The 22,451-nt window shown below is 37.8% G+C and overlaps 1 protein-coding gene across 25 annotated transcripts in view; it reads left to right on the top strand.

Annotated features, from left to right (window-relative positions):
- Positions 1-22,451, top strand: part of PTPRD (protein tyrosine phosphatase receptor type D) — a 1,393,726-nt gene that overhangs the window by 1,088,768 nt on the left and 282,507 nt on the right. For all 25 annotated transcript variants that reach the window (XM_036331134.1, XM_036331158.1, XM_036331156.1 and 22 more), the window contains 2 exons: positions 5,842-5,987; positions 9,333-9,474. In XM_036331134.1, the coding sequence (XP_036187027.1) occupies positions 5,842-5,987; positions 9,333-9,474 (288 nt within the window). The remainder of the gene's footprint in view (positions 1-5,841; positions 5,988-9,332; positions 9,475-22,451) is intronic.

Below are 22,451 nucleotides of genomic sequence, written 5' to 3'. Positions count from 1 at the left end.
GAAGGGGGTAAAGGAGGGGAAATGGGGGACATCTGTAATACTCTCGACAATAAAAATAAATTTAAAAAATAAATAAAATATGATGTTAAAAACGATTTATAAAATTTTAGACCTGAGTTTAGAATTTGCTAAAGAGGTATTTTTTTTTTAAATCCCATTTTGAGCTATGATGCTCCTTAAACCAAATTTTAAGACTAATAGATTAGTTTGAGGGTTGTGATAAAAAGGAAATACCGGAAATAACTCAAAAAAGTCTGACTTTGAAGGTCTGTCCTAACTGTGGGTGCCAGAGATGGCCCTTTTCCGACCCCATGTGAGAGATGTCCCCACAATTCTGAGTTTATATAGAGCATTTACTATAGCAACCAGTCCAGCCTGGTGTCTGGGCCATGATGCTGGCCCTCCATTGAGTTATACATCAATGCTGGGAACGCCCTCCTCTCCTGTCACGTGCCCATGCAGTTGTACCGCTGGGCACACTTTCCTCCCTACACTCCTATTCGTTAGTCAAGTGAACTCTCACAGAAAATCCATCATTCATCACCACCCTGGCCACTCTCTCTGTCTGAAACAGTGACCACAGGGTGTGCTGTGGCTGGAAGAGAATGTAAAGCCCTGTGACAGCAGTTCCCCTAAACCTTCAGGAAGGGCCATTACTCTCAGAGCCACCCCCAACTCGCCTTCTCTGCTCAGCATTTCTCACCCAACCCCAGAAGCCCTGTTCCTGCCCTCCCCTTCATGCAGATACTTCTGGAGAAAGAAAGAACAGAGATGGGCTCAGTTGACAGTGCCATCCATTCGACAGCCACCTTTTAGGGGAGGAAGCAGATGCCTGAAGACAGGACTTCCTGTATATTCTTGCTGACCATTGCCTCATCCTCTCCCTTAGTATCATTTTTAATAGCATTATAACCTTCCCCTTTCAAGACTTTAAGTACGTTATTATGACAAATATCTCTTTAAAAACAATACTTTCTATTTAAGGAAATGTTAATCAGCTGCAAGAAACAAAGGCAATTAGTTACATGCTGTTAGTTTTGTTCCCCATACAGCATATTTCCTTGGTGTCTGCTGAAGCCGCTTATTCATTGGAATCAAATTAGACAAATAGAACCCTCATGTCTTCACGCTTTTGTAGCCTTGGGTGGGGGGCGGGGGGTGTTTCTGTGAATCTGTTTTAAGGGATTCTCAGTTCATCAGTCGAGTTACTGCAAACCTGAATTGTCCGGTTAACCTTTAAGAAGTTCTCATAAATCCCTTTCGTGCATGGGTGTTATTAGTAGATTCCGATGGTTCTACCCTGTTCATGTCTAGTGCTATTAATGTAATATACTACAGGGAGGGTTTCATCCTCCATAGAGCAGGTTATTGAGGATGGTCAAAGGCAGTTTGCTGGTCTTGGTCGGTTCTGTCCCCTAAATTGAATCCCAGAATTGCTCCTTAGGCGTATCACCTCGTCTTCAGCGCGCCTAACAGCTTGAAACCTGAAATAGCTTCTGATACTACCATTACTACAAGCCAAGTTACTCTACTTTGGTTACACTTTAAAAAACAACCTAACCTCCTAGAAATGAAAATCCCCCAGCAGCCCGTGGCTCCTCTTGAGCTGCGTAGGAAACAATACTCTACTAGATTCCTGGAGTTCCTGTCTGCTGGGTGAACGCATCCTGAGAATGCAGTCTTTGGAAACAACCAGTGAGCCTGGCAGACGCGATTTATCATATCGGCCATGCCTCTTTTCTGACTCATATGCATGTTTAGCTTCTCTGCTTTCCATTTAGAAAATAGACTTTCTGGGTCTAACAGTAATTTGACCTCTGCAGTGCCTGGCATTAGTTTAATAAAAGGTCATATTCCTCACTTGTCAAAACCAGTGTGAGCAGAAATTCATTTGGCAGAGCACAGAGCTGGTGGCAGCTGTAGGTGGGCAGAAATAGCGGCGAGCTCCAATAATGGAAGGGCCCCTAAATACTGGGACCTTAAAGTTTTATTGTCTTTTCCTCCTCCTTTACACTCTGGTTATTTCTTTTGTTCTTAGACCAAGTGTAATGGTTGATAGTTGATGTATCTCATGGGATAAATCTGGGGTCTTTCATTATTCAGATCTGAGGCTGTCCTACTGTGTGACTTTTCAGTAGAAGTTTTATGTTTGTTTGTTTTAAGTTTTTACATGGATTATCTTCCTTTTCTTCCCATCTTCAGAGCATGACTTAAATTTGGGCAGCATCTATGACAAAAGAAAGCAGGAGATTTATTTAGTTTCTTTTATTAAGCTGAGATAGGGGAGCTGGGTGCTGTGTATTGTTATTACCCCTCTGAGAATAAAGATTTTTACTTGCCTCGAGCACTTGGGATAGTTATTAAGTTTCATCTTCTCTCTCCTATCTTTCCTTTGGCTGGCTGCCTACCTGGCATTGATAGCATCAGACTTCGAGTTTCACCTGCCAAGACGATTATTTATGCAACACACATGCTTACTGAAAGGGTTTTACTATATTTTCTAGAATTTTAACTTTGTATCATGAAATGATGACATTTATCCTTTTTTTGTGGTTTGGATTTTGTACACCAATGTAGAAAAATTCACATCAGATCCCCTAAAAAAGTCATGATTTTCTTGTATGTGAAGGCTAATCTGTAATAATAAAAGGGTAATATTCTAATTAGAACAGACATCTTCCGGACATCATTTTGGACGTCCTTCCTGAAAAGCCGGAGCTGGAGAGAAGCCAGCCCAGGTCCCGGGTGCCTGTGGGTGGCTCAAGGGAAGCTAGCCCGGGTCCTGGGTGCCTGTGGGGGGCCAGAGGAGGGAAGCAGCCTGGGTCCCAGGTGCCAGAGGGAAGCCCATGCCGGCAGCTGGGGGAAGGAAGGCCTACTCTGGCATGAATTTTCGTGCATTGGGCCTCTAGTTTCTTTTATATTAAAAAGCAAAGAAATGTGTATAAGCACTTGTTGTGCCCTTCTTTTTAATGTAGTGTGATCAATTTCATTTTCTTGTTTTAAAGACTACATTTCAGGACCCTTTTAAGGTTTTTTTTGTTGTTGTTGTTGTTGTTTTGGTTTTTTTTTGTTTGTTTGTTTTGTTTTTTTTAGAATACAGAGTCCTTAAGTGGTAGTTAATAGGATTCAAGAAAAACAGTTGCAGATCAGAAACAGATTCTAACTGGTGATTTTAATAAATTTTCCATGGTTCAATAGGTTAATTCCATTAATTGACTTCAAGTTCAGAAGTAACATCCTTACAGTAGCATCTAGTAGTCCTGTCTTTGGCAAATTATTATGCTTGTCAATATTAGCATGAAAATTTCAAGGTACAACCTGAAATGAAAACAAATTAAAAACATACTTGAATATTGGAATGGCAGGTGCATCCCTTCCCTAAGTATATGGGAATTTGCCTTCTCTGCATTCCATTTAGAAATAAGATTTCTGTGTTTAATAATAATTTGACAATTAGTGCCCCCATTCACCAGTATTTAGGAAGAACTTGCTCCAATACCCATTGCCTATTTGTATATTATCAAAATCTCCAAATTTCCTTCCTATTTTGAGGTGAGAAATGAGATCTTAGCCCTTGGTGAGGAAAAAAGAAAGACAAAAGGAAGAAAGAAGAAAACCTCACTACAGTGAAAATGACATCCTACATCCTGTTATTTAATTTTATTATTTAATTTATTCTATTATTTAATTTCTGATGAGTAGTCACTTTTATATGATTCATTCCATTCACATAAAATTGACATTTTTCAGGGTTGATTTTTTGGAGCTATGGGCTTTGAAAAGGAATATACTTAAAAATGACAGTATCGTAGCATTTAATATAGCAATTTTTTCAGGGCAATTTCCTAAGAATTTTAGCTGCATAATTATGATTTCCATATTCGCTTCTCACAAGTATGTGGTTATTATCAATTTGCATTGTTTGCGACAGCAACATGAAAAACAAAAAGAACTTCTAATAACTCTTTTCTTCGTTTCCAGAAAAGTGACTTCAGTGTACAGTGTTTTTTTATTCCTCTCACTGTTAGTTTATTGCAGATCATTTCAGGTGCTTCCCGTGGTTCTGGTAATCACCCAGTTTGCACCCATTTCCTAGCAGTAGCACAGCAAAGATGCCTCTCCACCTCTCTCCTCCTTCCCTCCTTCATCTTGGAGATACCACACTAATCTAGGAAACCTTACAAGGGGAAGGGATCTCCACAAACTAATTAAATTCACATCTCATATTGTTTTTTTCAGTTAAGAAACAGGAAATTTAAGAAAACACCCCGTCCCTCCCCCCAAAGATGATACCAATGCTAATAGTAGAGCTGTGATGGGAACCTGGCTTCTCAAGGAAACCAAGATGAGAGTCAGAACCCACACCAGGTCCGGAGGAGAACCACCTGGGAAACTTGCTAGATGGGAGGCAGAGAAGATCACGGCGACGAACAAACAGTGTTGAACTTTGTTATTTTCTTCCTTTGTGAATCTAAGGATTGATTTCAAAATAAATGTTAGCTACGGTCACTTAAAACCATTTTTCAATGACATATAACTGGAAAACAGTAGGAGAGAAGAAAAATTGTAAAAGGGATTAGAACGTGGAGAATAAAATGGAAAAGTAAAATGTTTTTGGTTTAAAAAATGTCCAACTCTAACATAATTTTAAAAACCCAAGGATGTAAGACAAGTGCAGAGAAATAGGAAAAATAATTAAAATGCCCCCTCTCAAACCACCATCAATAGTGTTTCAGCATATTTGTCACATCTTTTTATTTGGGGGAGGGGTGTTCATTTTATTATCCCCCTCATATATATATTTTGTATGGGGTGGTCATGTGGCTTATCATGAATCATAAGTATTTCTCATGTCGTATTATACACATTTTCAGATGTAACATTTATTATTTGCATGATGTTTCATCAGTATGCCATGGTTTATTTCACCATCAGTTCCTATAGTATTTGATATTTTGGGTACTTATAATCTTTGCTAAGTAATTAACATAATGAGTATCCTTGTAGGTAAATACCTACATTTTATATGATTCTCATATACTAGTAAAAGAGGTCTAAAGCTGGAAACACAAAATGAATAGTTAGTAGAATTTTCAGGGGATGGGTCATGTTAGGAGCACTTAGAGGAGATAGAGGGCTTTAGAAAGCCTCTAGTTTCTATCCTTTCATAGTTAGGAAACTTTAAATATTTCTTAACAGAAACATTTTTTTTTCTTTGCTATGACTTTGGAGGCTTCTTGACTCAACTTTGATGCAGATTGCAGAGTTAAGTTTCAAGGAAGGCAGCCCATAATATCTGGGTTAGAGAGTCACTTTCCCATTTTCCCATTTTTTGCTTCTTGCCAGACCTTCTAATTCAGGGTTACCTGTCTTGTCAATTTAACATTTCCTAGAATTTATCTTAAATAGCACTAATTTTAATAGCTGAGTGGTGGCCATGCTGCTTTCTGGCAGTGTCCTGATAGCAGCAACAAAGCAAAGAGCTAATATTTCTCTCACAGTGATTGATGAGCTCATTTTGTTACAGAGGACAAATTGGATTTTTTTAAATACTTGTAATAAAAATTAATGTGTGATGTTGCTTTTTGGATGTTATTGGATCGCTGCCTTAATACAGATTTCTTCAATAAAAGCATGAGCTGATAACTTGCCCAAAAATTACCTGTCTCCCCCTTTAGCTACCTTCAGAAGTAAAGGTGCTTCTCTAATGCTGTAATCCCATATAAGCATGTATGTTTGTATGTTTGTATCGATGGAAATGGGGAGGGCTATGGTAGGGGGGGTGGTAATAGTCTGTGTTTGAATTTTCCATCTAATTATGATCAATTCTTTTTATTTCAGCACCTCCGAGGTTTACACGGACTCCTGTTGACCAGACAGGTGTCTCTGGTGGCGTTGCCTCTTTCATTTGCCAAGCTTCAGGAGACCCAAGACCTAAAATTGTCTGGAACAAAAAAGGAAAGAAAGTCAGCAATCAGAGATTTGAGGTATTAGGTCCATTGTTCTGTTTCTCTGGGGGAAGAATGTATCTGCTGTGTCTTTGGTTTGGATGTTACTTGCTTGTTTACTCTGTTATAAGGTGTCATCGTCACTGAGATATGGCATTCTTTATGTTGCATGTGATGGAAAATTCAACTTTCAAAGGCTTTTAAAGAAGAGGAATCTGGGTGTTCAGATTGCTCACTTTGTCTCTGCATGTACCAAGGCTCAACTAGTGTTCCTAGCATCTACCTGAGAGCCTCATCTCAGATGGAGTCACTCATCCTCCCACAACCGAGCTTAGAGGATAAGTGATGGCTTCCTATGACATTGTCTATGTCATTAGCTCTTTCTGACTTACATGTTCATCCTTAAACCAATTGGTGTGGACAGATAGACAGTACTGTTTAAGTTCATTAGAATCTACCTCTTTTGCTGGGAATGAAGTTAGTCCCATTCAACCCCATGGCCTGGAATGAGGGAGCTGTGTTTTCCCAAACGGATCAAGTTCCTATTACCAGGAGCAAGGGGAATAGCGGACAGAAAATGAAGTTGCCCACTCCACCTTGCACCTGTGTTTTGCAATTATCATGAACTAGAATAGGAAATTTGCTCTAGTGTGTTAATACAAAGTAATACTCTCTAACAAACAGAGCCAACCAGGTTGAAGTTGCAGTTAAACCAATTGAAGAAATCAATTTTCTTTATTCAGAAAGCTCAGTACAATGAAGAGGATAAAAAATAATTCAGATATTATTTTCGTATTTGTGAGAGCCTATGATTTAGAAATTTGCTCATTCTGGGTGAGAAAAATAGGTGGTAAGCTACATAGAAAAATATTGGAAGAAACACAAAATATGCTTATAATTTAAGATATAAAGAGAATAGCTTTATTTTTAGATGATACTAAGACTTTCAAATTATAAAACTCACTTCCTCATTGTTGAGTTTCTAATCTACTTCATAGCCTTATTCACAAATTGGCAAATCAAAGGCAATTTCTAGTTAAAGAAACGTAGCAACTACAAAGTTCAGAACTATTTGATAATACTCATTTTTCACTGGTAATCACAGAGCAATCAATGGTCTAAATGCATAAAGGATCTAATTAATTATACTAGTGAAAAATGAAATATGGACTGTAGTTTACAAATAAAAATATTTTAATTTTTTATTTGAAAGTCAGATCTCTACAGTGATTAGGAAATAAATAAAAGCTAATCTTAAATAATCTTTGGGAAATATTTCCTACATCCTTTAGAAAATGATGTGTGTACATCTTTGGTGCACATTTTAAAAAAATTTAAAAGGGCAATTTTTGTCAAAGAGTAGTTTGATATCATGCCTGCTAATGATGATGGCTTCTTGACAGAATCATAATTACAATGATAAATATTCAAAGCACAAACTCTGTTTAGCACAAAATTCCTAATCAGAGTCACATAAATACTTTTAGGAAAAATTATTTATTTTCACACAAAGCTCCTTCATCAAATAGTATCGAGTCTTGGGTTGGGAATCTTTGTTATCTGTAACATTGTATATGTCTATTTTTGGTTTCATTCATTTATAAGGCCCATGAGAGCAATAGGTAAAACTGATTTTGTTTCTTCTTCTATCTTCAGTGCCAAATACAGTGTCTGGCCTAGTTTAGGTACACTTCATTAAATACTGGATATTAAATAGGGTTTTCAAATCAGAAATTACGACACCAGCTTTGAACATGTGGTATGGTGTTTGTTGTAAGAGTTTAGCTCTAAATCTAGGAAATAGTTCAGAAAGGTAAACATACAATGGCAGTTAACAATTCATGAATCAGAATTTAAATTGGTGTTAAAGATGTTTAAATCTTTCCCCCCATTAAGCCATAAGATGCTCATAAATGCTTTTTTTAAAAAAAAAATATGGCATGTTTGACAAATCCTATATAATAAAAGTGCAGTATTCAAATTGTCCCCTTGACCAGAGTTCTTCCAGGAGTTCGACCAGAGGGTGGGCCGGCTGGGAGAAGGGAGGGAGGCCCTGGCCAGGAGCGGTAGTGGTGGCGGCAGCAGTGGTGGGGGCAGGCGGTCAGGGGGGAGGGAGTACAGGCTGGCAGCCAGCAGCCACTAGGGACCCTACCAGTGCACAAATTTTGTGCACTGGGCCTCTAGTATTCTTATAACTGTGAGACTCCCAAGATGCATAGTAGATTCATTCTACATGCAATCTTAGTAGAGTTGAAAGTGGATTGTGTTGCATTCAGAAGTGGGACATTTTGGCTATCTCTGTGGATTTCAAACATAAAGAGAATGCAGAAAAAACTTGAAATGGATATATTTTTAAAATACCCCACCTCTTTTTTTTTTCTTATGCTGGCATACATACTCTTACACAACATCTTGGGTTGAACATTCCATAAATGTATTTATAAGGCATTCTCTCTTTGTTCATACTTTAAGCCCATGTACATACCATTCACAGGGAAATGCAGGGAAAAAAAACACAGTATCTCAGTGAACAGCTAAAAGAACTCAGCATAGTTACAGAAAAGACAGGTAGAAGAGTCCATAGTTTTGAATACATATTTATTAATATCATCATCATTATTGTTTAAAAGTAGTACTTGAAGTGGCTGATAAATACTTAGGATTGCTAACTCTCTCTGCAGAGTTCATAATGATAGTGAATTCAGGCTGACTGTTTAGGACATTCATTTTCTGCCTGGTGAAGCAACCCTCCATTTTACAGCAAAATGCCCTAAAAATGCAGAAAATGCTAAGCTAGAACAAACACTGGAATGATTTATGGCAAAATTAACGCATGCCATTAGGCTCTTGGGTTGTGACAGCCTTCTTGTCGGCTGCCTAAGTGCTAGATTTATGCAGTTTCTCCTCATGGTTCGCTCATCTATCCTGTTCAGGCTGAGACAGTTTACACCAGCAAAGCGTGGTGGTGGCACGCATTATTTCTTCACCTTACAGTCCAATTATTGAATGGATCTACCTGTTCAGAAATAGAATAATTTGAGAAGTTTATGCATCATAGAAGGAAGTCTTTTGCAGAATTAATAGGGTCAAATTGCCCTAGATACACCCACTAGAATGTTTTCGTGAGTGAATCCTGGATGATTTTCAACAGAGACTACAATTCTACATTTTTGCATATGTAGGTTCATGTCTTTTGCCCCTTTGCTCAGTGGATTCATTAAATTAATCCAAACATTCCGTTTCGCCACTGTATAAAAATGCAGTCTCAAAATGCTGCCGAGTTTAATCTGAGCCTAAAGCCCAGTCCACCATTTCATTAAGAGGTTTAGCCCAGAGGTGGACAATTGTAACAACACCTGTGACAGCTATTGCTTCCTCTAATAGGTAATAGAGTTTGACGATGGATCTGGATCAGTTCTCAGAATACAGCCCTTAAGGACTCCCCGGGATGAGGCCATTTATGAATGTGTGGCCTCGAATAACGTCGGAGAAATAAGTGTATCTACCAGACTCACAGTTTTGCGTGGTAAGTACTCAAGTGCAAGTTTGTTGCTCATGTCATTGTTGAAATTCTATATCCCAGATGTTCTGTTGTAAAGCCATCAAAAAGACCAGCATTGTCCTGACACTTCCATTGGAAATGAATTGAAATCAAATGTTTATAAGAGCTCAACTTTTAAATAGACAGTGGATGACTTCTTTCACGAGTCTTGGAAAATGCAAATCAGAGAGAGAAAAGAAAAATCCCAAAGAAATTCTGATTTCAAATGCCAGATACCATTTTGATTTTTGGCAGAAAACCTTGAAAGAAAACAGGGTATGCTACTGTTTTACATGTTAGCAGCATTGCTTGTGTATGAAGATTTCATACCGAGCTCAGCAACTCCTTTTTACAAATGACGGATGTTTACAAAATTAAAGGAGCCACTTCTATCTTACAGATGAGTTGTTCTGAAGAAGAGGAATCAAAACAAGAAAGGCACCTTTCTTCTTTAAGTAAAAAATTATGTGTTTTTATTTCCGTCTTTTATATTTCTTGAACTAACATCTGTTGATGCAAAGTGACTCTGGCTATGTGGATTATGCAGTTTGACCAAAGCATGGTATGACATGGCCAATGTCCAGTACAATGTGTCTGCTTCCTAGACTTTCTTCAGAATGACAGTAATAGAAGAAAAATAAAGGATAATGGTTAATAATACTGTGTTGTATGTATTTAAAGCAGGGTTTTGGATAGAGATAAGAACATTAATTGATGTGGCTTGCCTCGTAGTTAATATTTCCAGACTAACTTTTGTACCTTCATCTATTTTTTCTCTCACACACACTTTACTTGTTTTATTTTACTCTTAACTTTATTTTGCTTTCTTGCACAATTTATAAAAATAGGCTTTCTTAAGATGAAGGGAATTGGAAAGAAGGAATTGCATTTTAATAATTACAGGGGAAACATATAGATTAATAATATTTCTCCTCCATCTTACTTTTTTTCCCATTGAGGGATTTACTTACTTTCCATGTTTTATAAATTCCAAAAACATTCCTTCTGGAATTATTTAATACCCAAATCAATTAGTTAATCCAAGAATCTTAGAATATTAAATTACTTACATTATGTGCTGAAATATATTTTAAATAATATAAACATCTTAGTCTAAGGGGGACATATGGAGCAACTGGATACAGATATTTGAAATGCATGTAACAGAATGCTGCTTAAAAACAAATAGGTCAGATTTGAGTTATATCCCTGACCATTATGACAAGCTCAAGTTCATACAGAAAGTTCTTCATCCCCCTATCAACACATAGAAATGTTGATAAAATATCTGAAAATTTAAATTAAATGCATGGTAGGCTTGCAAAGAAGAAATTTCCAGGGGTCAAAAACAAAGAGACTCTCCAGAGAAGAATTCTCAAGGTAATAATCAAATGGATGATAGGCTTTCAGACTGAAGTTTATCTCTCCAGCAGGACACAGGCTTATATAAAATAAGGTGGAAGTACGAGGAGAAAGATCAGTTTTTAGCATAAGGTGAGACTTCTAATGCAATATTCAGGACCCAGAGGCTAACCTAAAAGCTGGTCAGAAACAGTGAATCCGCCCTAACCGGTTTGGCTCAGTGGATAGAGCATCGGCCTGCAGACTCAGGGGTCCCAGGTTCGATTCCGGTCAAGGGCATGTACCTTGGTTGCGGGCACATACCCAGTGGGGAGTGTGCAGGAGGCAGCTGATCGATGTTTCTCTCTCATCGATGTTTCTAACTCTCTATCCCTCTCCTTTCCTCTCTGTAAAGAATCAATAAAATATATTAAAAAAAAAGAAAGAGAAAAAGAAACAGTGAATCCCGTAGAGTGTGGAACAGGCAGCCATGTAAACACTCACCTATCAGAGACACCCTCATTCCAGGGCATACAGCCCCGTATGAGATCATTCATGCCCCATTGGGCTCATGAGTTCGAATTCTACAGCACTAAAACCAGTTCCAGTTCACAGTGGACAGTAAGCCCAATCAATGAAAGTAGAAATCATGGTCTCTGAACTATGGATGATTGAGCTGCATGAATGTGTTTTAAAAAATAAATATTTTAAATACCTGAAAAGGTAAAGGAAGGAATAAAATGTATCAGACAAGAGTCAGACATTAGGAAAAAGGAGCAAACAGGAGCAGACTCCTGTTAGAAGTCAGATTTTAGAACTGAAAGGACCCTTAAACACTGTCATACAAATTTTTAATACAAACTATAAAAAGTATGTACATATATTAATATGCATATGTATATATTCACATAAACATACATAACAGATCTGAAACTTGTAGAACCATTTATTCTGAAGCAAAATCAACTCATTTGTAGATCTTTTAATTTTTTATTTTCATTTATTCACCTAGTTAAGAACTAAAGCTGTTATATAGAAAGTGTATTACAAAGGTCCAATAAAGTGAAATTTACCAGAAACTTATTTTTTGCCTCTTGAGTTTCTTGAACAAATTCCTTAAAAGGAAACAATGATAGTCATTTGGCTTGACTTAATTTTTATGCATTTAATGAAGACATTAACAAAAAGTTGGAAGAAAATATGACTTCACGTAGACATTTACATGGATTTATGTTTTTCTGCCTCCCAGCTTACTGGGGTCCCCCAATCTCATCTGCTTTTATCTAACTAGCCCCCACATAAAACAAATCTATTGGGAAATTTTAATATGATGTTGACTTTCTATGGGAATATCTGTCACATGTGAGTACATTTGTATGAAATTTATGATTCTAGTAACACAGTAAAACCTTATTTTTTTAAAGACTAAGTTTAGCAATTTTGGAAATGTTTCATGAGAAAAACTCAAAGGTATTTTGGATAATGGAAAAGTAGTCTAAACATAATCATAAAAATAGACTACTTTCATATATCCTTATGCGATGAAATAAATGGGTTCAGAAATTAGCTTTGTTTTTTAGAGTTACTTCACTTAAACATTTTTAAATAACTATTGATAATTCTATTAATGATCATCTTTTAAAAGTATTCTAATGGTAAACTAACATTCCTAGAACATGAATGTCCTTAACAAGAGTGAAGGGTTTCACATCACACTTTGTGCCCATTTGAAGTTAGTTTTCTCTCACAAATCACGTTGGCAGGTACCCTTGCTTTGCCGTGGGTGGAAACTGCTTTACACTTTGTCATCCGGAGGCCTAATCAGATGCTCATTTGGTCCACATGGGTCATTTACGTTTTTCTTCACTTTGCTGATCATGCCAAAAATGTGCCAACCGTCCTGATGGGTTTTGTCTAATTGGGCTGGATGGAGAGCACTAATTTATCTCACACAGGCTACCAGAGAACCTAATTAATTGCAGATTTAAACATCTAACCTGTGCGGCTAATGCAGAAGACGTTGAAAGAATACCTTGGCCACCCATGTGCATTGAAGGTAGTATTTCAGGGAAAAGTTTCCCTCTGTAGTTCGTTTCAGATGGCCTTCGCTCTGAAAAACTGTTTTCATAAGGAAGGATAACTACAGGCTTGGGCTGAGCATGCCCTGGAATGAGCTATTCGGGCAATTACCACTTATACACTGTAGACTATAGTTCCTAGAAGAAGTCTTGGAGGAAGGGGGAGTTAAATGTGGTAGTTACAGCCTCTAGGTCATTTTTCAAGTTTTTTGTGTGGCTGTGAAAACATAAGCAAATCCCAGCTCTCTAGTTCTGTGGTTTAGGAGGCTGAGCATATCCATCATAACACGTGTATTCCCTCCTCAGCAGAACTTTAACTGGAGGCCTCAGATATCACGCAGGAGGTATTAAGGGCAGAGCCTAACTAATTGTAGAATTCTACTAAGGACGCTGGATTGGAGATTAGATTTCCAGTGAGGGGTAAGAATAGGACCAGAGAGGGTGTTTAAAGAAGAGGAATCATAAGCCAGAGGGAAATTGGTTCTTTCTGAATCTTTGGTTTACTGGTCACTATTTCTTTCTGACCAAAGATATCAGGATGTAAATGTCCTCTCTGTTATGTTATCAGCCACTGGGCATGGGAAAGGAAATATCACCATCCAAAGACTTTCCTGTAAGGCAGTCATGCCTCTTTCAGGCAAGCGGAAGGACATCAAGAATCCTTCCTTCTGGCTACATAATTCCCGTTCTATGAGAGAAGTTACAGAAAAATTAATCAAGTGTGCCTCTAATTATCTGACTAAATGTCATGTTCTTGAATTTATATTTTTATGTAGAAATTAGAAAATACACACTTCGTTGTCATCCCAAACAGCATGTAAAATGTTATTTTTTTAAGTTTAGTGGATTTTCCCCCCCAAGACTTGCCCATTCCCAAATAGCACTGTCCCCCAGAATACCACCAGCAGTAACATAAAGTAGGATTGGGGAAAATAAGGGATGGGGAAAATGTAGGTTTACAATTGTGAGTATACAAAACACAGTTTATTCTTATGTATAATTTATTAATTATTGTATTATTTGCCACATGCACAACTGTAAATCTACGTTTGCCCCATCCTGTATGTAACATTGTTTCTCTTATATACTCATAGGAAACCAGTTTGTCCATAGAACACATACAAAATAAAATTATTGTCTAAAAAAGTTAGGTGACCAAAAATGAGACGAATTAAGTTACCTAGTTTTACAGATATATTTTATGAAACAATACTTATATTTAGTATCTACTCCATATAAATGCATCATATTTTATGAATGATCATCATCAAGACATAAAACAATATAGAAAAGTCCTCAAGTCTAAATCTCTAGTAATCTGAGTTTCAACTCTAGCTCTGCCTCAAAATAGCTGTGCATTTGAGCAACTCTGTTAACTATCTTGATTTTTGGATTTTTTCTCTCATACACAGAGAAGGGATTGGGTTGGTGAGTCCTCAGATCACTTCTCTCTAGCTTTCTAAGATTCAGTGACATGCCTGTTTCAGCAAGTCAGTTCTTGTAAGATGGAAAAAATATGCTCCCGGAAGGGGCCTGTTACTGAGAGATAGTAAAACAGAGAGTGAGATGTTGGATGAGACAGAGAAGGCATTTCATTGGGAAATGGAAAGAGATGTTTGCATAATATGTCAGTTTCAAAAAAAAAATGTAAGCCATTATGAAAGTTGTTGAAATAAACTTTGGCCATTTTTCAGGGGGAAGGCAGTAGACTCTCCTGCCATTTTGCAGTACCCTGTGATCAGAATTAGCATGTTCATTACGGTCTCATTTTATTAATGCCTCTTTCTGAAGATGAACACAGTTGTCCCCGCTGTGAAAATGGTACTTTGCCGTGTATGTTCTAAAGTGGTCTCGGCTGGGGATCCAGGCTAGGAACATTAAAGAACAAAGCACAGCTGCCTGACTGTCGCGCAAAAGGCTTTTTATGAAAGACTGAAACAAAAGGAAGGGTGGCCAAGACAGGGGGACTTGCTGGCAATTATGATATCGAGTGAAGATTGCTTGCAAAGGCTTATAAAATAGTTGAATACTAGGAATGCATTGATACTAACCTGATAAAACCTTCCTGTGCACTATGTTTCCATACTAAAAAGGGGTGGTGGTGGACAGCACCATATAAGTAAAGAGAAACTTAATATTTAGTCCTTAAAGAGAACTATTCTTGGTGAATCAGTGTGCACAAGGACAGGAGCCCACGGGGACCAGGTACTGAGACCCTACTTAGGAAAGACATTGATAATATTTGGGGAAAATGGCACCTTGAACTGAGGCTGTTCATGGTCCCTTGTGATCCGTCTTTTAAGGACCATTGTGTTGGTGATGCAGGCTGCTTGCTTTGAATCATCATTACTTGTTTTTGTTGTTTTTTTTTCAGTCTGGGATTATGTCTTAAAAGAGCTCAGAGAGGATGAGTGCATTTGTAAGTTGCTGCATATAAGTGAGACCAATATTCTTTTGGCTTCATATTGTGATATTGTTATCAATTTAAAAATGAGTATTGAGTCATTGCGTGTTTACTGCTGATTGACTTGTTAATAGAGCTGCAGAAATGTTGAGCTGGGAGGGGATTTGATAATCACCTAGTCTAATCTATTTTTGATGTAAGAAATGATGGACCACAGAATTTGAAGTGATTTTTCTCTTGGTCCTACAGCGAAGATTTTTTTTTTTTTTGGTTTCACCCAATTAGAAATAATGTGGTGATACGTATTCTGGCTCTTTAAACTTTAAAGTTTAAAAAGTTACTTTTGCTGTCCAGGTTTCCCTCGCTATCCGGAAGTAGAGCTTTCCTGTGCCTTTCATAAGCTGAAATGGCAGACAGGGAAGAAGCGGTCACCTTAGACACATCTCACTAAGGGATGCACACAGTAACTCGAGATGCAGCACAGATGCTCCCAGACCCAGAGCGACAGCAGGGTGATGCTGAGAGGCTGAGTGTAGCTCCCAGGGAAGGGGCTTCGTGGGCACTCGTGCTGCCTCTGTAGGCTCCCTGCAAAACAAACGCTGAACACTGTTTTAGCTCTTCACCTTTTCATAAATGCAGAACTCATCCATGGATCTTTCAGATCACAAAACAGGTAACAAGGTAGGCCTCTCATAAAGGTGAGGTGACCTGAAGCAAACCTTCAGAAAGGGGGCGGGGTCTCTCTATAAGGTATTGCCCTGGAAGGACAGTGTTCCACCAGCTGCCCAACCGAAGGCAGGCATGACGTGAAAGTAGTGCTAACATGCTACAGTTGTGTACCGTGTGGAAAAATCCTACTTTGATAGTGCATCATGGGAGGGAAGAGACCTCTGAGTTGAGACTTGAAGAATGTCTAGACTTTTATCAGGTAGAACTAGTGGGGAGGAATATCAAGGATAGACCTTCATGAACATAGTTAGGTAGGTCAGAAATTGATAAATATTTGGTAGTGGGTGTGGGTGGTATATTAGTCAGGGTTCCCCAGAGAAATGGCATGCAATCAAAAAGAGGATGGAGATATTTTTACCTAATAAGAGGCAAACATGTAAATTGACCTTCCCTCTACTATGCTCACCAGCCAATCAGGAGACTATGCAAATTAACCCAACAAAGATGGCAGTTAATTTGCATGCGTAGGCGCCAAAGCGGCCGAGCAGGAGCAGTGAAGACTGAAGGCTCTGGCCGGAGCAAAGGCCTGGGTCCTGGGTGCCGGAGGAAACCGATGCTGGCAGCCAGGGGAAGGGAAGGCCTATTGCACAAATCTCTTCGTACAATAGGCCTCTAGTACATATATAATAAGGAATGGGCTCAAAGGCTGGCACGCTTGAGATCAGGGAAGAGCTGATGTTTCCGTTTGAGTCAAGGCAATAATAAACCAATGTCTCAATTTGAAGGTGGTTAAGCAGGAGGAATTCTCTTACTTGGGGTAGGGCCATACTCTTTGTTCTATGAATGTCTTCAACTGATTGGATGAGGCCCACTCACATTAAGAAAGGTAAGCTACTTTACTCAACCTGTTTATTTAAATGTTAACCCCATCCAAAATCATCCACTCAGAAAAATGTTTGACCAAATGCCTGGGTACCTGGTTGCCTAGTCAAGTTGACACATGAAATTAACCATCACAGGTAGGTATAAACCATGGTAGCTCAGAACAGAGAAGTTATGAGTCATAGTAGAAGAAAATTACATACTTTATTGGCTAAAGATATTAAAGTACACAAGCTAGGAATCATGTAACCAAGTTAACATAGAACATTTCTATATGAATTGAAATTTGCAAAGAGGTTCTTAAAGTGACATAGCATACTAGCACTATTCACAGTCCTTTATACATAATTAATGTTTATATATTTGACAACTGGCCAGTGTGCTCAATGGTTAGAGCATTTGCTCACACACCTAAGGGTCTCAGGTTCCTTTCCTGTTCAAGGGCAGGTACCTAGGTTGCAGGTTTGATACTCAGCCCTGGGCCCTGGTTGGGGCTCCTTCAGAAGGCAACCAATCCATGTGTCTCTTTCACATTGGTCTCTCTCTCTCTCTCTCTCTCTCTCTCTCTCTCTCTCTCTCTCTCTCTCTCACTCTCATTCTCTCCCTGCTCCCTCCCTTGTACTCTCTTTTAAAAGCAAAGGAAAAATGTCCTTAGGTGATTCTTAATAAAATAATAATAATAATAACCTCTGGATATGGGGTAGCTTTCATTGATAAAATTTAAACAATTCTTAAAAATTCAATTTCCTGACTTCCAAAATTAGTTTATTTTAAGCTACTAATTAGAATACAGTTTTAAAAGTTGTGCATGCATAATTTATTGGGATTTAGGGCATAGGCATACCAAATGCCTCATCTAGGATTTAATTATCAAAATCCTAATTACATATCTCCTTAGAAGATCAAGCAACTTATTTTATCTTATTAACAAAACAATGACTTGTGAATTACTGCTACATTAAACACAAATATGATGATACACATCCTGGTGTTCTTAATATATTTTGTTAAAGATAGCAGAAAAATTTAAAGACAATCTTATCTGTGATGTTTCAAAATGAGCTTGGGTCTTAATTTATATTTCAAGATTTTTAAAGTTTATTTTGCATTAAATATATATCATTTTGCCCTTACACCATGGATTTTCTTTCTAACTAATAGATTTTGGATACAATTTTACGCCTATTATTTTTTTTTCTGATATGCCTGATGATAGGCGTGTTTATTAAGTGATACATTTGATCTCAGGTTTCCTGGTCCTAATGTTTAGGTCCCCCCAGATGAGAGCCTCTGTTTTGGTTTGTTTGTTTGTTTGTTTTTTAATGTAACACCAAAAGAACTGTTTAAAAGAATGTGACTAGCAAATCAACATTAATAGCTTTCAGATATTTTTTACCCTTCTAGGTTGGAATGCACACTTCTTGTTTGTTTGTATATTTGTTTAATTCCAAGAATTCCTCACCCATGAGTAGATGGACAAGGGTTCATATGAACAGTCCAGTGCTTCTGCCCTATGTGGGATTAGGCACGTTACTTAAGTCTGAAGTTGAAGCTCCTCATGTTTAGGGTGGAGGATAACCTAGCTACCTTTTATGATTGTTTTCCGAAATTGATGACACACATGTATGAAGCATGTGGCGCCATGACTAGAACACAAAAGTTGCTGAAAAATGCAATGTTTTCTTTTTCTCCTTCATCCTTTTGAAGCTGAGCTTGTCCCACTTGGCCCCTGATGAACCCCCAGATAGAGAACAGTGCCTGGCTCATAGTAATTCAGTACGAGCTCATTAAATGAGCCCATCATGGCCATGGTGATGGGAGGGGAGCATCAACAATCCTGGAAAAGAAATTTTCTGTGGCTTATAAAACATTGCTTAATCCAAAGAACTGAAAATCAGCTTTTCACGTGAAAATAAGTTGACATGGGAGTTTGAAAATGTACATTTATTACCAAATTATTTGAAAGGATTAAAGATCCTTTATTGCCGCAATGTTCTCTAATATGCAATATCAAGAATTTCTCCCCCCCCCCCTTAGATTTCTACTGAATGTCATTTTAACACACATTTCAATACTTTGAGGATGCTTTTATATTAGGACAAGGTAGTCACTAGCTTGGACTATGGTCACACTTAAAATATGATTTCTATTCTATTACATCTGGACTATCCTAGGTCATGGAATACGTAAAACTTGTCATTGTGTATTTAATGCCTATGAAATGCAGCATCATTAGTTATATACTTTTAGAACAGTGGTTCTCAACCTGTGGGTTGTGACACCTTTGGGGGTCGAATGACCCTTTCACCGGGGTTGCCTAAGACCATCGGAGAACACATATATAATTACATATTGTTTTTGTGATTAATCACTGTGCTTTAATTATATTCAATTTGTAACAATGAAATTGGGGGTCACCACAACACGAGGAATTGTATTAAAGGGTCACGGCAGTAGGAAGGTTGAGAACCACTGTTTTAGAAGAAGCAGGACAATCTCGTGTATCAGTTCCACATTTAAAGAGGGGATAGGAAAGAGATTTTGCTTGTTTGTTTTTTGTTTTTGTCTTTGGGGTTGTTTATGCTACCACCTTTGATGTAGGAGTGATAGAATGTGTGGTTATGAGTTCAGTCTGCAAACAAACAGATCTAAGTTCAAATCCTGACCATGCCATTTGATCTGTGTCTCTTTCTTAACCTCTGAAAGCTTCAGTTTCTTTATATATCGGGTGGAGATATCAGATGACCTGCTGTCTTCCATTGAGAAGGTGATTGCAGGAGCTGATCCTCAACACATTTTAGCAAAGTGCAGGGCTCTTAGTACATCTCAGTAGTGGTGGTGGTTATCATTATCATCACCCGCATTATTTCCACCAGTGCTATTATAATTATCAATAGGTAATTTTAAGTTATTTTGATTAAAGGGCACTGTCACATGTGTAATGCAGAATTTTCTGGGACTCAGGACCATCTTCCTTAGGCTAGGGGAAAAAAAAAATGCTTTTATAGCTATTAAGTGAGTCTGCTTTGTCCACTAAATAATTTTGTGATCCAGATGTGTAAGCCACCATTGGGCCACTGTGGGCTCTGCAAAGCACTTGAAATTTGAATGTCATCCTATCTTAAGTGATTAGGGAACATACTAAGGGAAAATGAGACATAGCTTTCCTTTCATCCCAGGATGATGGCCCTGCTTAGACTAGAAGTTTCATGAGATCAGGGCTGTGTTTTGATCAAGATTGAACACCCAGGCAGTATTTGACATGTTATAAATTTTCAGTAAATGAGTGAACAAATGTCAAATTGAACAAATAATGTTCTAAATAATGTTTTCTTCCAGAAGTACTTCATTTAAAATTTTATTTTTAAAAATCAGAATTAACAGCAGATGTTTCCACATCTAGATTAAGCACACAGTACAGGAAAAGCAATTCATATTAATTCATGAACTTATTTATTTGGTAATATAGTTCTCTCTATGCCAGGGATTGTACTAAGCATTTGGAAGACAAAGGTGGAAAAGACATTACTACCGCCTATCTTCAATGAAGCTCCAATCTCTGTTTGACAAGAAACCATAATTTGGTTAAAGTGACAAGACAGTTATATATGTAATGTATAGGGATAATGAAGTTTATTTTCAGAAGCGCACTGGCAGTACTTAGCTTACACCTTCCTAAGTTAGTACTTGCATGAGAACTAGTGTCTCCTTGAGCATTCCATCAATGTGACAGTAAGGTTTGTTGAAACGTAAGATTTGACATATTAACCTCACCTTTTTTTCCCTGATGAGTATAAATGTTCTGAAAGAAAATTATATTTCATTCACAGGAAGATTTTGGATATACTTTGCTTGGATTTTAAGAAAACATGATGTAGTTGAAAAAACTTAACCTTTAAATTAATATTTCCATTTATTCCTCTCCTAACTAACAGTGAAAGGAGTTTTTATTAATGCAGTCACTGTTTTTTATGACTTTTCGCCCAGGGTGACATAGCGACCCTATATATGAAATGATTTTAAAGTGGACTAGTAAAATACCTTAAAAGATCTTGTCCCTCAGAAGACTTTATTAGGCAACATTGATTTTCTTTTTTTAAAATAAATATGTTTTCATTATTGTTTTGGAGAGAGAGGAAAGGAGAGATAGAAATATCGATGAGAGAGAAACATCATAGATTGGCTGCCTCCTGCAGGGCCCCTACTGGAGATCGAGCTCGCACCCAGGCGTGTGTCCTGATGGGGAATTGAACGCGGTGACTTCTTGATTCCTGGGTTGACTGACGCTCAACAGTGGGGCCACACAGACTGAGCAAAAATTGATTTTCATAATAAAGTGTTTATTTATTAAGAAATGAGAGTTTAGGTGTTTTTATCCCTAAAGAAAAGTCATTAGTATATACTGCAAACCAGCAACATCCTTAGATACGCTACTTCCTAAGGTCCATCAACTAGGGTTAGCTCCCTGTACTCTAGAGAGCCTTTCATTTGCTCTCGGATTTTATGCATATCCTTATATCTTATGGTAGATATACTTTTCCAGGTATTGCCACGCCTGTTATAAACTGACATTGAGTATTATGGCTGACTTACTGCCCACTTTAAGAAAAACTTCGTGATCCCCAAAATGCCGATTAAAAAAGTGCTTCCTAAATGTTTATCTGGAGCAACCTCAGGAAGTTAATAGGTCAATTCTGGTCATTGTGGACATGTTGGACATGAGTTGTGTTAGTATTTGTTAGCCCATAACTTTCTCTGGTAGATGGAGAGAACTAAAATCCCTCCCTGACAACAGTCTGATAATCTAACAAGAAAGTTCTCCTTCATTAAGAATTATTCAAGGCCAAAACCGGTTTGGCTCAGTGGAAAGAGCGTCGGCCTGCGGACTGAAAGGTCCCAGGTTCGATTCCGGTCAAGGGCATGTACCTGGGTTGCGGGCACATCCCCAGTGGGGGATGTGCAGGAGGCAGCTGATCGATGTTTCTCTCTCATCGATGTTTCTAGCTCTCTATCTCTCTCTCCCTTCCTCTCTGTGAAAGATCAATAAAATATATTTTAAAAAAAATTAAGAATTATTCAAGGAAGCATTGGTCACCATTCATGTGTTCTCATACAACATTTTTATGCAAATGAACAGTTCAGAGTCAGTTTTGTTTGTTCTTTTTGAATATTATGAGTTACGAGAATTGCTGAGCTACTTGGAAATTACTAAGCCCGTCATATTTGTGGTCTTTTTTAAAAAACAAACAAATTTAAAAAAACAAACAATTCCTTCAAAGAACCAGGGGCATGGCAATCTCCTTTTCAGAGCACAAATATCATATTGTTATAGGAAAATATTCCCTTTATTGTATGTACCACACAAGGGCCACTTTTGAAGCAACTTTTTTTCATTGACTATCTTGAGTTGAAGTTGGTAGAAACATTACAGGACTTATTGTTGAGGAGGTGACTTAAAATTCTTAATTTAGGCAAAAGCATCTGCAAATTAAGACTTCAGACATCAGCAGTGAGAAGATCCTCACAGTTCTACTCAGTTGGACAATTCTTCATTACACTGACAACTTAATTGGGTGTAAAAACAATGG

Source organism: Myotis myotis, unplaced genomic scaffold (assembly GCF_014108235.1).
Source record: "Myotis myotis isolate mMyoMyo1 unplaced genomic scaffold, mMyoMyo1.p scaffold_m19_p_12, whole genome shotgun sequence".
NCBI lineage: Eukaryota > Metazoa > Chordata > Mammalia > Chiroptera > Vespertilionidae > Myotis > Myotis myotis.
This window is presented reverse-complemented; position numbering and strand designations above follow the sequence as displayed.